Source organism: Hyperolius riggenbachi, chromosome 3 (assembly GCF_040937935.1).
Source record: "Hyperolius riggenbachi isolate aHypRig1 chromosome 3, aHypRig1.pri, whole genome shotgun sequence".
Lineage (NCBI taxonomy): Eukaryota > Metazoa > Chordata > Amphibia > Anura > Hyperoliidae > Hyperolius > Hyperolius riggenbachi.
Genome location: NC_090648.1, coordinates 125,792,174 through 125,812,409, shown reverse-complemented (window position 1 = coordinate 125,812,409; position 20,236 = coordinate 125,792,174). Strand labels below are relative to the sequence as shown.

Below are 20,236 nucleotides of genomic sequence, written 5' to 3'. Positions count from 1 at the left end.
GACCACAGGCAGGGCCGGATTTGTACTTTTTACCGCCCTAGGCCAACTATACTGTCTGTTTGGTTGTTATTTCTTTGTGCCCCAATGAGAATTCTACTTACTTTCCATCATTGGATGTCACAGACAATAACTATTTCAGTAATACACGTATAGATTATAAATTATGTTATGTCTGCCATCTCGTTAATGATGGACCCATTGTGTCTCCATCTGAGTTAAGGTGGCCACACGCGATACAATAAAATGATCCGATTTTACGGCAATTCGATAAAAATGATCGGATCTCTCGAAAAAAAACCGAAAGCTTTTTTTTCATTCGACTGAAAAATCCGATCGGATTTCCCGTTTTTATCGATTCGGAATGCCAGATCTTTTTCTTCAATCTTTCTGAAGATTGTATGGTGTGTGGTAGATTTCCAATTTATTAATATGCACACCCAAGCAATTTTCTCAGAGTTTCTAATCATTTTTATCATAATTGGGGAAAAATTGAACATAGGTGTGTGGTACATGGTCATATTTTTGTTACAATCCGTCAGAAAAATTGATTGCAATTCTTAAATTGAACAGATATTTAAAAAATTGTATGGTGTGTGGCCACCTTTAGGCTAATGTGTACCTGCAGGATAGAGCTTACAGGACTTGCAGGGATGACACAAGTACAGGACAGAGTGTTCAAAGGTTAAAGCTGTCCTTGTAGATAGGGATGGCTGTATAGAACAGCTTTACTGCCTCTCACTGAGCCGCCCCTAAATTTCTGGTGCCCTAGGCCATGGCCTATGTGGCCTTGCCAGAAATCCGGCCCTGACCACAGGGATGGTACCCTTCAGCCACTAACCTCATACGCCACGGGCCAGCTGGCTGAGAGTGAGAGTGCTGCATTTGTGCAAGCACTCCAGACTGACCCTAGCCTCGAGGCCCTCAGAAAACAGGCTTCTGAGCCCCTCACCGACGAGGCTACGTTCAAGGTATACTGGGAAGGTGGGAAGTTGTACAGTGAGCCTGTACACCCCACCGAAGGTGAAATGGGGATGGGTACCAAGTTGCTTGTGGTACCTAGTGCCTTCCAGGGGCATGTGCTGAAGTCCGCACATGACATTCCCCTGGCCGGGCACTTGGGGATACACAGGACACTTGATCGTATCCGGGGACATTTCTACTGGCCTCGAATGCGGATAGATGTGACGAACTACTGCCGCTCATGTACCATTTGCCAAAAGGTAAAAAGGGCTGGGAATCCCCGCAAAGCTCCCTTGTGTCCACTGCCAATCATAGGTGAGCCCTTTCACAGAGTGGCAGTCGACATAATTGGACCGTTGCCCACTCCCAGCAGCAGTGGCAAAAGGTACATCCTGACGGTGGTGGATTACGCCACCCGCTATCCTGAGGCCATGGCACTTTCCTCCCTGAGGGCGGACAAGGTAGCCGACGCGCTACTTAACATTTTCTCCCGAGTCGGGTTCCCTGCGGAGATGCTCTCTGATCAGGGAACCCAGTTTATGTCCGGACTCATGGAGGCCCTGTGCAAAAAGATACAGATGACGCACATTGTCTCCAGTCCCTACCACCCGCAGACCAATGGACTGTGTGAAAGGTTCAACGGGTCGCTGAAGCAAATGCTGACCACGTTTGTTGAGTCGCAAGGTGGGGACTGGGAACGATACCTGCCTCATCTGTTGTTTGCATACAGGGAGGTGCCGCAGGAATCTACCGGGTTCTCCCCGTTCGAGCTCCTGTATGGTAGGAATGTCCGAGGACCACTACAATTGATGCAGGAGACGTGGGAGGGCAAGGGGGACCCCACAGATGTCTCTGTAGTTGATTATGTTCTCAGGTTCAGGGACAAGATGGAGTCCCTCACGGAAGTGGTAACGGAAAACATGGCCCAGGCTCAGGCCAAACAAAAACTCTGGTATGACCGCACTACTGGAGAGAGGTCATTTGAAGTAGGTGACAAAGTGTATGCCCTTCTTCCAGTGAGGCAGAACAAGCTGCAAGCGGCCTGGGAGGGACCCTACACTGTAGTGCAACGGTTAAACCCTCTGACATATCTGGTGAACATGGGAGGCAGGAAACAGAAAAGCTTTCATGTCAACATGCTGAAGGCCCACCATGACAGGACCAAATATGTGCTGTCAGTGTGCAGCCGGTTAGAGCAGGGAGAGGCAGACCCCCTGTTAGACCTGCTGGCTGACATACGAGATGTGGACAGCGACCTAAGCGTCAACCCACAACTCTCCTCGTCCCAGCAAGAGCAGTTGCAGGAGGTGCTGGGTCCGTACCAGCACACCTTCTCCTGTGCCCCGGGGCGGACCAGTCTGGCAGTGCATAGGGTAGATATGGGCACCCATCCCCCCATCAGGCAATCCGCTTACCGCGTCTCCCCAGAGGTGCAAGCGGACATGCAGAAAGAGGTGAGGGAGATGCTGGAGCTAGGGGTGGTTCAAAAGTCCTGTAGTGCCTGGGCAGCCCCTGTTGTCCTGGTCCCCAAGAAGGACCAGACCACTCGGTTCTGCGTGGACTACAGGAAGTTGAACGCCATCACCACTACAGACGCCTACCCCATGCCTCGCATCGATGAGTTGTTGGATACGCTGGCGTCCGCCAGGTACCTATCAATCATGGATCTGAGCCGGGGGTACTGGCAGATACCACTTGCACCTGACGCGAGGCAGAAGTCAGCCTTCATCACCCCTTTTGGCCTCTTCGAGTTCACGATGATGCCCTTTGGGATGAAGAACGCTCCTGCCACGTTTCAGCGGGCCGTAAACGACCTGCTGGAGGGACTGCAAGGGTTCGCTGTAGCGTACTTGGATGACATTGCGGTGTTCAGCCCCACCTGGGAGGAACACCTCAAACACCTGTCCCAGGTACTAGAGAGGCTGGCCGCAGCCAATCTGACAGTTAAGCCGAGTAAGTGTCAGATTGGTATGACCGAGGTGCAGTACTTAGGTCACCGGGTGGGGGGTAACACCCTGAAACCTGACACGGGAAAGGTTGACGCCATCCTGGCATGGCCTCGGCATATCACGAAAAAGCAGGTCCAGGCGTTCCTGGGGACCGCCGGCTACTATAGGAAATTTGTTCCAGCCTATAGTACCCTGGCGAAGCCCCTGACCGATGCCACTAGCAAGAAACACCCCAAGGTTGTTAGCTGGACCTCCGCTTGCGAGAACGCCCTCCAAGCATTGAAGCAGGCACTCGCGAGTGCCCCTGTGCTTCAAGCCCCGGATTTCAGTCGTCGGTTTGTTGTGCAAACCGATGCCTCTGACTACGGTCTCGGCGCAGTCCTCAGCCAGGTGGATGGAGAGGGAGATGAACACCCTATCCTCTACCTGAGCCGGAAGCTCCTGCCCCGAGAGGTATCCTACTCCACAACTGAAAAGGAGTGCCTAGCGATCGTGTGGGCCCTACAGAAACTACAATCGTATCTGTACGGCCGCTCCTTCACGATCATTACCGACCATAACCCCCTCAGTTGGCTAAACCGTACTGCTGGGACCAATGGCAAGCTCCTACGGAGGAGCCTGTCATTGCAACAGTACGACTTTACGATCCAACACAAAGCAGGCAGCCGACACCAAAACGCCGATGGGCTGTCCCGGTGCCAGGGGGAACTAGACCCAACAGCACCGATAGCTGCTACGCCGGATGTCTTGCTGACAACCCCCTCACAGCGTCAGGAAAGGGAGGTGTCACGGAATAGCCGTGAGGAACGCAGGTGAATCTAGAGAATTCACAGTCGCTTTCCTGATCGCTCCCTGTCGGATCTGAGCAGTCGTGCAAGCGATCCGAAAATTACATTTTGTGTTGTTCTAAATCCAGAGATCTGTTCCCCTGTGAGCCAGAGCAGTCCCCTCACCCCTCAGGAATGTCGCACATGGCTGGACTCCCTGCAGGGCCCAGCTCATTCCCCCTACAGCAGATGTCCCCATGAAAAGGACCAGGAAACTGGCTCCACAGGGGGGCCATAGAAAGCCAGACGATCCGGCACCGAGCACGGGCCATAAGAAAAGCATGGGTGGTATGATTTCCTGTCAGCATATGAAAACCGTATGTCGCACAGCTATAAAATTCATATCGTCTTGTTCGGTAAAATCTGGCCATCGTGCTGATATGAAATTCGTTGGGATAGACCGTCCGGTTATCGAGATATGAATCTTCTCAGGAGCCTGACCCGCTAGCTTAGCCGTGTCTGATGTCATATTAATCTGTATTTTCCAACAAGTCTGAAGCTGCTACCCCCCTAAATATAACGTGTATGGTTCAGGAGTTACAGCATTTCATAAGTTTAGCCCTAAAATCTCTCAGAGGGAATGAACTGTCATTGGTGGGTGACTCAGAGGGGCCGGCATTGCCACACCCCCAAACCAGCTTCATCAAAAGCACCTGGCCAGCAGGCGGGCATCGAATTCCTCCCTTTACCATCTTCATGACACACGGCCACTATGAGGAACAAGTGGTGGCCATCTTGCCAGAGCTGAAACAAAGAACATCCTCCATTTTGTTTGGATTCTAAATCTTGCTGAACTTTACTCTGAAACAAAGAACTCTAAGAACTTGAAACCGTTTTGCTTGAACTTGATGATTTTCCCACAGAAGGACATATTTCCACAAACCATAAGTATTTTCTCCCTCTTTATTTCATACTGGCTATTACTGTCTTAATAATTGTGATTTTAATAATTGTCTGTATATATTAATTATTTATATTGCGTGAATAAACGACTTTCTCCAAGTCATTCACTGTCCGCTACCCTGCTTATCAGCACACACAGAACTGATCCCTGGTCTCTGAAGATACGCTACTGTTTGTTTGTTGTTGGCTAGACAGAATACCGTGTGTTTAACCGTTTTATTCACAGGACTAGTCAGTCAGTTAGTGGGCTCCACGGTCCCATGGTAACCGCGGTGGTGGCAGTTTACTCTGAACCAGTGGGTGAAGTTGTAATCACCCGTGTCTCACAGGCTCCCTTCTGAGTTGTCTGCGGCTAATTCTTAACGGTTCCTGCGCATTGACTGCGACCAGAGTTCGCACGATCTGTGCGCTGGCACCGTTTAGAAGGCTAAGTGCGGTCAGCCACTAGGGCTCCTGTGACAGGTTGCATTACCAAGTTAAGCTTATTTGAGCGCTATCTACAGTAATTTGCAAACCTGCTGCTGAGAACTTGTGTGGCTCTCATGCCACTGGAATGTTATAAAATGCTCATGCTTGCTTTCAGCTTGAACCGGATCTATATCTTTTCCTGCTACTCAGCCACTGTGAACTATTGTGGCTAATCTGCTGTATAGCCATTGTGAACTGTTTCTGCTTGCTGCAGTCTGCTATTTAGAGCTGGGCTAACATCCCTTGCAGCTTTGCTTTATAGCCATTTTGACAATTGGGTTTCCTGATCACATTAGGTGATCACATTCAGGAGTGGTTAGCTGTGGATGTGTGTGCAGTGGATGAGTGTGGAATTCTGGCTGCAATATGTGTGGGTTTTTATGAATGTGTGTTATTTTGAATCAATGATTAATCAAGATTTTTTGTACTTTTTTAATTGAGTTTGTGACGGTTTTGTTGCACATGCCCTCCAAACCCCCTTTCCCTTGATCTTTACGTTATTTGTTTTCACTTTGACTAGTTAATATTGTAGTTTATTTACCTATGAAGCCCAGCAACACTCATTTGTCAATCCTCACGAACAAAGGGTAACGGAGTAAGATGTTGCCATCACTGCAAGTGCAGGGCCCCTGATATCAGCCAGCACTATTTATCAATACTAGGTCTTAGAATCCGCATTAGTGATGTAATTAAACCAATATTATTCTATTTGAGCGTCTCAGCTCCACTTATTTTGCCACGGCACCTAGAAATGGTCCATTCTCACATATATGGGTTGATTTGTCCGCCACTACTTTTCATCATCATTCTCAGTATAGTACTATAACTCCAGGATTTATATTGCCATATACGCATACATGAAATAAAGGCGCCAGGAAAATTAGGGTGTCATAATATACAGTAGCGAATAGTAGAATACAGTTGTGCTCATAAGTATACTTACTTACAGAATTTATGGCGTCTTAACCATTTTTCATAGAATATGAATGATAACACAAAAAATGTTCTTTCACTCTTGGTTAGTGGTTGGCTCAAGCCATTTATTGTCAAACAACTGTGTTTACGCTTTTTAAATCATAATTGCTACACAAACTACCCAAATGACCTTGATCAAAAGTTTACATACCCCAGTCCTTAATACCATGTATTGCCTCCTTTAACATCAATGACAGCTTGAAGTCTTTTGTGGTAGTGGTGGATGAGGCTTTTCATCTTCAGATGGCAAAGCTGCCCATTCTTCATGGCAAAAAGCCTCCAGGTCCCGTTCATTCTTGGGCTGTCTTTCATAAACTGCATGTTTGAGGTCTCCCCAGAGTGGCTCAATGAAATTGAGGTCAGGAGACTGAGACGGCCACTTCAAAACCTTCACTTAATGTTGCTGTAGCCAATGACAGGTCGACTTGGCCTTGTGTTTTGGATCATTGTCATAGTGGAATGTCCAAGTACGTCCCATGCACATCCTCTTGGCTGATGAGAGCAAATTTTCCTCCAGTATTTTTTGATAACTTACTGCATTTACATTGCCATCAATTCTGACCAAATTTCCTGTGCCTTTTGTAGCTCACTCATCCCTAAAACATCAGTGATCTGCCACCATATTTCACAGTATGAATGGTGCACCCTTCATTAAAGGCCTTCTTGACTCCTCTACTAAAGTACTGTTAGAGCTTGTTCACACTAAAAGCATTTTCGGGGTTTTTTTAAGCACCGGCGATTTTGGAAATCGCCCTAAAAGCGCTTGTGCAATGATTTCCTATGAGAGTGTTCACATCTGAGTGGTTCGATTACAATCCGCTCATCAAAGCGCTGCCTGTACCATTTTTGGGGTGATTTGCCTCAGTGGAAGGTATAGGGAAATTGCAAAACGCTTGAAAAAGCGCTTTGTATAATTTCCCTAGCGCTTTTAAGAATAAATACATTGTATTTACAGGTAGTCCCCGACTTACGAACGACCCGCCAATACGAACGGCCCGATCCCGTCATGATGATGTCATTTCCGTGGGGGAAGTTTGAAGAAGCGGTTTCAAACGTCCCGACTTAAGAATGGATTCACCTGTATTCTTTTCCAGGTTAAAGAGTGCACTTTAGAAAAACAAATCACTCTGCAAAAGTGCTTAGAAAAGCACTTTACAAAAAATTGCAAAGCGCAGGTAAGCGCAGGTAAAAATAAATCGCGCACACAATCCCAAAACGCTTGCGTCAGCGATTGCGATTTTAGATGTGAACACGGCCTTAATGGTTGTGGCCAAAAAGTTTAATTTTGGTCTCATCACTCCAAATGACTTTGTGCCAGAAGGTTTGAGGCTGGTCTCTGTGCTGTTTGACATATTGTAAGTGGGATACTTTGTGGCATTTGCTTAGTAATGGCTTTATTCTGGCAACTCGACCATGCATTCGATCTTTCTTCAATTCCTCCTTATTGTGCATCTTAAAACTGCCACACCACGTTTTTTCAGAGAGTCCCGCATTCCTTCTGAAGTTATTGGTGGGTTTGTCCTTGCATTCCGATCAATTTTTCTTTCTGGCAGTTGTGGCTGAAATTTCTGTTGGTCTACCTGAGTATGGTTTGGATTCAACACAACCCATAATTTTCCACTTCTTAATTAGTTTGAACACTGATGATTGGCATTCTCAATTCCTTGGACATTTTCCTATATTCGTTCCCTGTTTTATAGAGTTGAACTACCTTTTCCCACAGGTCCTTTGACATTTATTTTGCTTACCCCATGACTTTAAAACCATAAAACATTGTTGCAGCACTGGATGAAAGATGTGATGGACTGTTAGGAGTCCGGTAACTTATTGACCTTTTATACACACCCACTAATTACAAGCAACAGAACGCAAGTGAAAATGGGTTAGCTTTAATAGCCAGTAACACCCATTTGTGTCAAGTTGTGTGCATGACATCAGTCCAAATCAACAGAGTATGTAACCTTTTGATCAGGGTAATTTGGGTACTTTGTGTAGTGATTATGATTTAAAAAGAGTAAACGCAGCGAACCCCACTGGGGGAAAGAAAAGTTTCTGTAAGAAATCATAAATTCTGCCAGGGTATGTAAGCTTATGAGCACAACTTTATCTGTGCAATATTTACTGGTATTCGACTATTTTAGAGTTTTAATTTTCATCAAATATCAGTAAATATTAATATTTTAATACAGCTAAACCCAACCCTACTCTCACATAGAACCCTTTCCCCACCAATACCTAACCCCTTCCCCTCCAATACCTAACCCCTTCCCCACCCCCCTCCTGATGCCCCTCCTAACTTTAACAGACCCCCCCCCCCCATGCACACCCTCTTCCTGATGCCTAACTTTAACCGACTCCCCCATGCAACCCTCTTTTCTGATGCCCAATCCTAACTGTACCCCCCCCCCCCCCCGGCACAAATACTCACCTTGGCGCCTAACTTTAACACACACCCCCGTGCAAACCACCTTCCTGATGAATAACCCCAACTGTAGTCTCTTCCTGTACAAACACACTTCCTGGCGACTATTCTTAACAACCCCCCCACACAGAGACACGCACACACACATCACAAACCCCCTTTCCGACGCCTGAGTTACTACAAAAATGATAATATAAGCCATAAGCGATGTTAATGATGAATTTTACTAGGCTATCAAATGTCAGCTTGGCCAGCCGGTTGCCGCTGATTAACATTAGTGCCAATGGTGGAGCCCAAATTGTCCATTTACCACAGGCAACCAAATTTTTTTCCTCCATATACAGTCGCCAGTGTATCAGTCATCACCACAAATACAAAGTGTTAATTGAATCTTTTACCTAAGGAAGATATTTCAATCTTTGTGGCTTCTAATGACCTCATTCATCATGGCTGCTTCAGGGACAAGAGACACGAGTGCTCCATTTCTTGTCATTTCCTAGAAGCACAGAGGTTAATTCCAATATTGGAGCACAATGCTAGTGACGGCATGCTGCCTGTCGCAGGGGATTTACGCAAAGAGATGTTGTCTCTATTATAAGATCAGTTTATATCCAGACACATGAGAAGCCTGTGACAAAATGACAAGTCAGGACACCTCTTGCTCCCCGCTCTTCCTTACAGGACACTTCATTGATTGCATTTTAATTATGACGCTTGCCATTTTAATATGCGGTAGGCTTGTACTCAAAATGGCACACAGAAAATGAAGGGCGCACAGGTCAGTGGGGAGGCAATGACTCAAATATTAAGAGGGAATCGCTGATAAAAATGTAATCCAGCATAGTGTAACAGATAATGTGTAGACATGCACTGTATTATGCAAACGTCTTCGTGTGAATCGGAAGTGGCCTAAAAATGAAGTGTGCAGACTTTTGAGAGAGAGGGGTGTGAGAATTTAGTCATGCTTCTCCCCACAGAGAGGATCAAGCTGCCATTACATTTGGGCCAAGTTTCAGGCGACTGACCTGAACCTTGGAGTTGAGAGGGATATGGAGGCTGACATGTTTATTTCCTTTTAAATAATGCACATTGCCTGGCGGTCCTGCTGATCTTCTACCCTCCTTATGCCCATCGCTCCCCCCGTTCTCCTCCGTTGCCCTCCGTTTCCATGCAAGCGCTGCCCGGGAGCACTCTGGGCTTGCACACTAGGTCACAACTGCGTAGTACCCATGCACAGAGTGTTCCCGGCCGTGGGGCGTGCGGACTTAGACATGCATCATCCAGACATTGCAGTGGTAATGGAGGAGAATGGTGGGAAGAGGTGGGCATGAGGAGAGGCCACTACATATGCCTGCGCCTCCTGTTTTTAAATGGCTTTATGGGTATCATTTAAGCCATAGACCCTAAACAAGCATGCAGAGGGGATGTTTATGACAAATCTGAGAAGATTAGTTGCATGCTTGTTTCAGGTGTGTGATTTAGACCGCACTGACCAGATCAGCAGGACTGCCAGGCAACTGGTATTGTTAAAAAGGAAGTAAATATGGCAGCTTTTATAAGTCTCACACCTCTGGATCCTTTTTAAAGAGAACCTGGGGATATAGAGGCTGACATATTTATTTCATTTTAAACAATGAACATTGCCAGGCAGTCCCGTTGATCCTCTGCCTCTAATACTTTAGACATAGACCCTTAAAGAAGCATGCAGATCAAAATATGACAAGATAGGGTGCATGCTTGTTTTAGGTGCTTGATTCAGACACTACTGCAGCCATAGAGACCAGCAGGACTGCCAGGAAACTGGCATTGTTAAGAAAAATTAAATATGGCAACCTCCATATCCCATTGACTTCAGTTGTCCTTTAAAGGGAACCTAAAGCAGGAAGTATATGGAGGCTGCCATATTTATTTCCTTTTAAACAATACCAGTTGCCTGGCAGCCCTGTTGATCTATTTTGCTGCAGTAGTATCTGAATCTTGTCCAATCTGCATTATCGCATTATAGACATATTCAGATTGGACAAGATAGATATCTATATATATATATGTGTGTATATATATATATATGTGTATATATATATATATATATATATATATATATATATATATATATGTGTGTGTATATATATATATATATATATATATATATATATATGTGTGTATATATATATATATATATATATATATGTATATATGTATGTATGTATGTATATATATGTATGTATATATATATATATATATATATAGAGAGAGAGAGAGAGAGATACATAAAGATGTTTGGGAACCCAGGTCAAATTACTCATATGCTGGAAATGGCCACCATATGTGGCAGTGCTAATGGCCACTATCACTGGCTATAGATAACAGTGCAAAGCTAAACCTGGCCTTTAGCTTTGACACCTATGGCAGCGTAACAAAATATCAGTTAGGTAGTGGGAACACGATCACAAGGGGGTCTTAACCAGCAGCAAGGAGTGGGGAGTGTTGAATGTTCCCTGGTGTTTGGCGGGGGGGAAGGGGTTTGAGCTGTTTAGGGTTATACACCACCGGAGAGTTTTAATGTTGGGCACCATTAGAGGGTTTTAGAGTTAGGCAGCACCAGGGAGCATCCTTAAGTGTAGGCATCCTAGGAGGGGCTTTAACATTATGCTCACCAGGGTTTTTTTTTTAGAATTATGCAGCTCCAGAGGTCATTGGTTAGTGTAAGGCTTTAAAAGGGAGGGCACGGCGTTGGAGGGTTGGTCATAGTAAAATATTGGTAAAGCAAACTTGATGGCTATACTTTGAATGAATACTTTAGGTAGTTTCTCATATTACATAGAAGTGGTGAGATTGTACAGTCAAGGTTAGCTACCTTTACCTGATAGACCGCAGATTGTGAAGATTTATTAAAGACATTTTGGCAGGTTTTGTACTTTATCTCCTATTTTAAAGGAAACCAGAGATGAACACTTTGGCACAAAATAAACATATCCCCCGATAGATTTTACAAAATAAATACTATACCTGGTATTTTCGCTGCTATGGTGTGCCTTTTTTGTGTTTTTTTTTGTTTTTTTAGCATGTAGCTAGCCTAGCGCTAGCTACATGCTTCCCCCCCTCCCTGCGGGGGCCCCCCGTACCTACCGATCGCCACCGGCACCGCTTGCCCATAAGGAAATCCCATTCAGAGCTTCCCCCGTCGCCATGGCAACGAACGGAGTGACGTCATCGACGTCACAGGGAATCCCGATCCACCCCATAGAGCAGCCTGGCCTCAGGGGGTATGCGGGGGGGGGGCTGTTTCCGCGGCGGGTAGCGGCACATCGGCGGCGGGCGGCGGCGATCAGACCAAACATGCAGCTAGCAAAGTGCTAGCTGCGTGTTTGAAAAAAAAAATTATGTAAATCGGCCCAGCAGGGCCTGAGCGACACCCTCCGGCGGCTTACCCCGTGTCACACACAGGGTTACCGCCAAGGAGGTTAACTAGGTTTGTTGTTGCTGTAACCACATCCTGTGTTACAAACGTCTCAGCAAATGCTAGCGGTACTACACCATCCAAGAACGGAAGAGCTAGCAGGTTTTTTCTCCCTGAGGCAGAGGGAAACGAACATGTCGCCAAAATACACGTAGTGAGGGAGCAGGCACAAAATGAACTTACCCTCTCAGGAGCCAAAATGCAAGCCGTGGATGTGCTTAATTTGTCGAAGAGACCGTTAAAGGGAAAAGGTTTTTTTTTTTTAAATTGTCCCACTTACTTATCTAGGGCTTCTCTCAGCCCCCTGAAGTCCTCCTGCTCCCTTGCCATCATTCCACACTCCTCCTTTCCTCTGCTGTCCTTCTCTGTAAGCCGTGCAACTCATGAGTCACTCGGCCACCATGTGCCTCCTATATCGTGGCTGGGAGAGTGTTTTGCATGTGCGGTAGCAATTTTCTCTTGGAGGGAGCGTGCGGCACGTGACCAATGCAACAAATGATCTAAAATGGATAATGAGGGAATCAAGTGGCGCTGAATGATGGTGAGGGTTCAGGAAGAATTCAAGGATCTAGAAGAAGCTCCAGGTAAGTAACTGGGCTTTTTTTCCAATTAAAATCCAGGTGAAACCTCACTATTAAGTAAGGGAAAACCTTTTGCACCAGCCCAGTACAGATATTTTTGGGATGATTTTTGATCTGAATAAATTTTGCAGAGCGTTAACATTACGTAAACACCGTTTAACCCCCAAGGTGGGGTGGGAATAACAGAGACATGGCTGGATGAAAGCCATGACTGGATAGCAAATTTAGAGGGATACAATGTGTTTAGGAAGGATAGAACAGGGAAAAAAGGTGGAGGAGTTTGTCTCTTTTTTAAGAACTCTCTTACCGCTGTCCTGAACGATGAGATGGATGAAGATTGTGAAGATGTGGAGTCCATTTGGGTAAATATTCATGGTGGAAATAAAGGTTACCAATTGCTTATTGGGGTATGCTACAGGCCACCACATATTCCTGAAGCTGCGGAACTGCAAGTACTACAGCAGATTGAAAAAGCTGCAAGTAAAAATGAGGTCATAGTTATGGGCGACTTCAAATTTCCAGACATTGACTGGAGTATTGAGGCTACCCATTCTGGTAAAAGCAGCAGATTTCTGGCAGCACTACAGGACAGTTACCTCACTCAAATGGTAACGGAACCAACTAGGGGAAATGCGCAACTGGATTTGATCATTTCAAATAGACCAGATAATCTATTAAATGTGCAGGTTCAAGAACATTTGGGAAATAGTGATCACAACATGATAACGTTTGATCTGGTGACTGATAGGCCACAGGGCAGCGGGACCACTAGAACTATGAATTTTAGAAAAGCAGAATTAAATCAACTTAAGCAGGCACTAAGTTTGGTGAACTGGGATAATGTACTACAAGGAAGGACACTGAAGGGAAATGGCTAGCTTTTAAACTTATGCTCAATCAATATTGTAGTATGTATATCCCATATGGAAACAAAACCTCTAGGAATAAAAAAAGACCTCTATGGATGAATAGAGATAAAATGAAGTTGAAAAAGAATGCCTATAAGGTCCTAAAACAGGAGGGGACCCAGGCTGCATTAAGCAATTATAAGGAGTGCAATAAAAGTTGTAAAAAAGAAATTAGGTTGGAAAGATTGAAGCTGAAAATCAAATCGCTAGGGATATCAAATCTAACCCAAAGAAGTTTTACAAGTACATCAACTCTAAATAAAGAAAGGTTGACTGTATTGGACTCCTAAAGGATGAGGGTGGGAGCTCAATGGTGGATGATCAGGGTATGGCAGAGTTATTAAATGCTTCCTTTGCTTCTGTCTTCACAAGGGAAACATCACTGTTGCAAATTACAGATGCAGAAGCGTCTCAATCTTCCAATTGTAATATTAAATACTTAACGCAGGAAGAAGTGAAGGCAAGACTAAATACATTAAAAATAGACAAGGCACCTGGCCCGGATGGCATGCATCCTCGGGTCCAAAGGGGATTAAGTTCAGTCATAGATAAACCCCTTTATCTTATCTTTTGTGACTCTCTTTCAAGTCCCAGTAGATTGGCGTACAGCCCACATTTTCCCATTATTTAAGAAGGGCAAAAAATCAGATCCAGGAAATTATAGACCAGTAAGCTTAACATCAGTTGTATGCAAACTATTTGAGGGGTTACTAAGAGATACTATACATGACTTCAGAGTAGAAATTAATCTTATTTCTCAGCATCAGCATGGGTTTACTAAAGACAGGTCCTGTTTGACTAACATGCTAATGTGGATATTGGGAATGCTGTAGATATGATATACTTGGACTTTGCTAAGGCCTTTGACACTGTTCCCCACAACAGTCTGGTGCATAATTTCAGGATGCAAGGACTGAGGAAGAGTCTGTGTGCATGAATAGAGAACTGGCTAATGGACAGAAAACAAAGAGTTGTGGTCAATGGATCATACTCAAAATGGGTGACTGTTAGCAGTGGGGTCCCACAGGGGTCTGTAGATGTAGTAGAAAGCAATGTTGCTATTTTTGCAGATGATACAAAATTGTGCAGAATCATCAACTCTCAGGAAGATCGTGACATATTGCAACAGGATCTGGATAGGATGGCTATATGGGCACATAAATGGCAGATGAAATTCAATGTTGAAAAATGTAAAGTCATGCATTTTGGTCGTACCAATGGTCTAGCATCATACAAAATAAATGGAATACAGTTGGGGACATCAAACTTGGAGAAGGACTTAGGAGTACTCATCGACAACAAGTTAAATAATCCTATTCAATGCCAAGCCGCTGCAGCTAAAGCTAATAAAATTTTGGGATGCATTAAAAGGGAAATAAAAACTAGAGATGCTAGCATAATATTGCCCCTGTTTAACTCTCTAGTAAGGCCACATCTGGAATATGGAATTCAGTTCTGGGCACCACATTACAGAAAAGATGTTGCAGTTTTAGAGCAGGTGCAGAGATGAGCAACAAAATTGATACGTGGGATGGAAGGTCTCGCTTACCAAGAAACGTTAGATAAACTGGGTTTATTTAGTCTAGAGAAAAGACGCCTTAGAGGGGATCTAATTAACATGTATAAATACATCAGAGGGTAATATAAATGCTTGGCGGATGAGCTTTTTGTGTAATCAGGAAGAAAAAAGAGAGGACATCCGGGCACCTTCCGTCTTCTATTTTATTGCCAAGTGATCATATCAATTCGGGTAACATACCACTGGTGCGTTCAACTGGTGGTCACTTAGGTGGTGGTGAGTAGGAGGTGGGGGTGCCAGGCATCAGTTGGGGCTTGCGACGGCCGTTTTGCGTCTGTTTCTTCTGCAAGTTGCTGATCCAATGCACACGTCTGAGCCTATTAAAGTATCAGAGGGATACTGGAGGAAGGGTGAGAGAAACATTTTATTTGCCTGTCAATCTCTACATTTTTGCACCTGCAGTCTGCATGATAGGGAGTGCCACTCTACAAACGCTGTATCTACATGTGTAAAAAGGATGAGCTTTTTGTCCCTAGGCCTTCTCAAAGGACAAGAGGACATGATCTGCGCATGGAGGAAAAACGTTTTAGCCATTTATTTAGGAAAGTGTTCTTTACAGTAAGAGTGATTAAGATGTGGAATGCATTGCCACCGGAAGTAGTTATAGCGAATTCTGTACCTGGTGTTGTACAGTACTTTGTTCTCTGGTTGAACTCGATGGACGTATTTTGTTTTTCAACCCAAATAACTATGTAACTATGTGGGTCTTATGAAAATTGATGTGATGATGATATGCATGTTACACAAATGAATTTATAGCAGATTGATGTTGATAGTCATATTTTTTACTCTTTAGATTTAAAGATAGTTGAGCACTTATTACTTTAAATGAGCTTAACACTGATGTTGATATTGGTGAATATAGTCCCGTAGAAGAGCAAGAATTCGGTTATGGGAGCAATTTAATTCAAAGTCAAACTTTAACTCTATACAATATAAAGGTTCAAATGTGGACTTATTCCAGAAAAAGGTTGAGCAGGATACTGTCAGATTTGCACAACAAGCTCCAGGCTAAATTCCGGATGGATTCCTTCTAAATTGAATAATTTGAGTAGACGTGAGTGTAAGGGCCGTTCCACACCAAGTCTATTGCATTCTGCTGCAATAGAAAATAATGTAATGCAATGATATTCCCATAGGGCATTCCACATCGTGTGCGGGTATCTAGTTCCAATGCAATGATGCACAGCATGGTACCACCGCAGCAATTTTCTTGTGACCATCAACTTTGCTGGGGATTAAGTAGTAATTATAGCCACGGATGTCCTTCAATGAAAGCATCCAAACCTCTTTTAAATGCAGATATAGAGTTTGTCATAACTACTTCCTGTGGTAAAATAGTCCACATTTTAACAATTCTGTAAAGAACCCCTTCCTAAATAGATGGCAACATCGGCATCAGTTCCCCTAGTGATCAGCCCAAAAGAGGCCGTGTAACACTAGGGGAACAGTTAGAGATAGGAGAGGGCTGCACTAGGGGAACAGTGGAGATAGGAGAGGAGAGGTCTCTGATCGCTGCTGGCTTCGATAGATTAGGTGAGATGTGCTGCCACTGCTTTCATCTAATAGGGGTAGTGGAGGAGGACATGGGGTGGAGCGGAGGAGACATAGGGGACACATGGAGTACAGAAGTGGGGACACATGAGCTACAAAGGGGACACAATAATTGTAAATAAAACATCTACAAGACTCTCCTGGACCATGGACGCACCAGGTTTAGCATACATTTTTCCCCAGGATTTTGCCCTCTAAACTTAGGTGCATTTTATAATCCGGAGTGTCTTCTATTCCGAAAAATACATTTGTTTTTGACTTCACTGTAAGTGTTTTAAATGATTGCAGCATGTCAATACTTTCTAGTATCTAATGACCCTCATTCCCTCCTTAGTTCTTCTGGGTGCTGCTGGTCATCTTCCTGGTTGAAGTCCTGCTGATCCTCATTGAACTGGTGTGTGAAACGGAGGTAAGTGTCACTATAAAATCCTAGCGGTGGCAAACATATGAAAACGGCGCCAGTAGACTTGGGCGCAGGATACAGCTGTTATATGGCTGATCCTGCTTCTGCACAAGTCCGGCCCCCTCCAGGCCGCTATGGATAGTGGGGGAATGATATAATTTCGGCTTCCAGCAATTGCTGGAGGCCGAATTATTGTGTTTTTTTAAGCAACTTCGGCCCCGTCTTCTGACGGAGCCGACTTTACTCACAGAGCGCCCCTATAGACTGATTCCCATTATAGTCTATGGCGGCGCCCAAATCTAACAGCGCTGAAAAGCACTGCTCCATAGCAAAGGGCTTAATAAATGTTTTTACTCATCATTCGGTAAATGTAAGGGAGTGCCTGTATCCTGTAACAGTTTTCTGTAGCTGGAGAGTTTTCATCACAGATTTAGCCAAAATCTTGTGTAATATTGACGTTACCGCCTCAGCTGTTAGCTGTTACTACCCAATGCAGTACAAAGCTTTGCAAACTTCAATCAGCAGCCCCCCCCCCAGGCTGCAGCTAGAGTTGGGCCGAACCTCCGATTTTAGGTTCGCGAACCAGGTTCGCAAACTTCCGCGGAAGGTTCGGTTCGCGTTAAAGTTCGCGAACCGCAATAGACTTCAATGGGGATGCGAACTTTGAAAAAAAAAATAATTATGCTGGCCACAAAAGTGATGGAAAAGATGTTTCAAGGGGTCTAACACCTGGAGGGGGGCATGGCGGAGTGGGATACATGCCAAAAGTCCCGGGGAAAAATCTGGATTTGACGCAAAGCAGCGTTTTAAGGGCAGAAATCACATTGAATGCTAAATGACAGGCCTAAAGTGCTTTAAAACATCTTGCATGTGTATACATCAATCAGGTAGTGTAATTAAGGTACTGCTTCACACCGACACACCAAACTCACCGTGTAACGCACCGCAAACAGCTGTTTGTGTAGTGACGGCCGTGATGGACTGGTGCGCACCATGGCGAGAGTGCAGGTTTTGGTGGCTTTACAGCCCATATGGTCGCCTGGCTGATGTAGCTGAATGACAGAACAGTGACTGTCCAGCTGATCAAATTTGGTCTGACCACAATGAGGCAACGACCTTATTATCGTGGGTGTGCCCCCCGAGACACTCATCTAGGCGCCGGTCATTGCTTCATTGTGATACGCAAGCCCCTTCACCACGGCAAGGTAATGATCACGAAGGGGAATGGGCGCATGTACATGCCTTTTCTTTTGTTGTTGCAGCTGCCCGCAGTGCAGCCAGAAAAATTAGGCAGTCATGTACACGCACCAGAAAAATTATTACAGCGGCCGCTGCTAGCAGCTGCCTAAAAAATTCAGCAATCCGCCTGGAGTCCCGGACCCTGTTGGTGGTGGCGGAGAAGGTAGTCAAGCGGCCTGCAGGCAGACATGCTGTGTGGAGGGACTGGGAGCGACTTAGTCTTCTTGGGGCAGGCCAGGCAGCCAGTCACACGGCGTGCAGGCAGAGATGCTGTGTGTGCGGGGACTGACTTAGTCTTGGGGCGGGCAGCAGCCCTCCGGGATCCATGCCTCATTCATTTTGATAAAGGTGAGCTACTTAACACTTTTGTGACTTAGGCGACTTCTCTTCTCTGTGACAATGCCTCCAGCTGCGCTGAAGGTCCTTTCTGACAGGACGCTTGCGGCAGGGCAGGAGAGAAGTTGGATGGCAAATTGGGACAGCTCTGGCCACAGGTCAAGCCTGCGCACCCAGTAGTTCAAGGGTTCCTCATCGCTGTTCACAGCAGTGTCTACATCCACACTTAAGGCCAGGTAGTCGGCTACCTGCCGTTCCAGGCGTTGGTGGAGGGTGGATCCGGAAGGGCTACGGCGAGGCGTTGGACTAAAGAACGTCCGCATGTCCGACATCACCATGAGATCGCTGGAGCGTCCTGTCTTTGACTGCGTGGACACGGGAGGAGGATTAGTGGCAGTGGTACCTTGCTGGCGTTGTGCCGTCACATCACCCTTAAAGGCATTGTAAAGCATAGTTGACAGCTGGTTCTGCATGTGCTGCATCCTTTCCACCTTCCGGTGAGTTGGTAACAGGTCCGCCACTTTGTGCCTGTACCGAGGGTCTAGTAGTGTGGCCACCCAGTACAGCTCATTCCCCTTGAGGTTTTTTATACGGGGGTCCCTCAACAGGCAGGACAGCATAAAAGACGACATCTGCACAAAGTCGGATCCAGTACCCTCCATCTCCTCTTGCTCTTCCTCAGTGACGTCAGGTAAGTCAACCTCCTCCCCCCAGCCGCGAACAATACCACGGGAAGGTTGAGCAGCACAAGCCCCTTGCGATGCCTGCTGAGGTTGTTCTCCTGCCGCTGTCCCCTCCTCCTCCTCCTCCCCCAAAGAAACACCTTGCTCATCATCCTCTGAGTCTGACTCGTCTTCTGCACACGACTTCTCTTCTTCCTCCTCCTCCCCCCTCTGTGCTGCCGCAGGTGTTGAGGAAACAGCTGGGTCTGATGAAAATTGGTCCCATGCCTGTTCCTGCCGTAACGGTTCCTGGTCACGCTCATTCACAGCTTCATCCGCCACTCTACGCACAGCACGCTCCAAGAAGTAAGCGTAGGGAATTAAGTCGCTGATGGTGCCCTCACTGCGGCTCACCAGGTTGGTCACCTCCTCAAACGGCCGCATGAGCCTGCATGCATTTTCCATCAGTGTCCAGTTGTCGGGCCAGAACATCCCCATCTTCCCAGACTGTTTCATTCTACTGTAGTTGTAGAGGTAGTGGGTCACGGCTTTCTTCTGTTCTAGCAGGCGGGAGAACATGAGCATGGTCGAGTTCCAGCGAGTCGGGCTATCGCAAATGAGGCGTCTCACCGGCATGTTGTTTTTGCGCTGAATTTCCGCAAAGCGTGCCATGGCTGTGTAAGACCGCCTCAAATGCCCACAGAACTTCCTGGCCTGCTTCAGGACATTCGCTAAGCCAGGGTACTTTGCCACAAATCTTTGAACCACTAGATTCATGACATGTGCCATGCAGGGTATGTGTGTCAGCTTCCCCATATGCAAAGCGGCAAGCAGATTGCTGCCGTTGTCGCACACCACGTTGCCTATCTCCAGGTGGTGCGGGGTCAGCCACTCATCCACCTGTTTCTTAAGAGCAGCCAGGAGAGCTGCTCCAGTGTGACTCTCCGCTTTGAGACAAGACATGTCTAAGATGGCGTGACACCGTCTTACCTGGCATGCAGCATAGGCCCTGC

The 20,236-nt window shown here is 45.9% G+C and overlaps 1 protein-coding gene across 1 annotated transcript in view; it reads left to right on the top strand.

The window, feature by feature from the left end:
* Window positions 1–20,236, top strand: part of LOC137561137 (tetraspanin-15-like) — a 248,321-nt gene that overhangs the window by 142,138 nt on the left and 85,947 nt on the right. Inside the window, exon 3 of the mRNA XM_068272398.1 lies at window positions 16,918–16,992. Coding sequence (XP_068128499.1) covers window positions 16,918–16,992 — 75 coding nt within the window. The remainder of the gene's footprint in view (window positions 1–16,917; window positions 16,993–20,236) is intronic.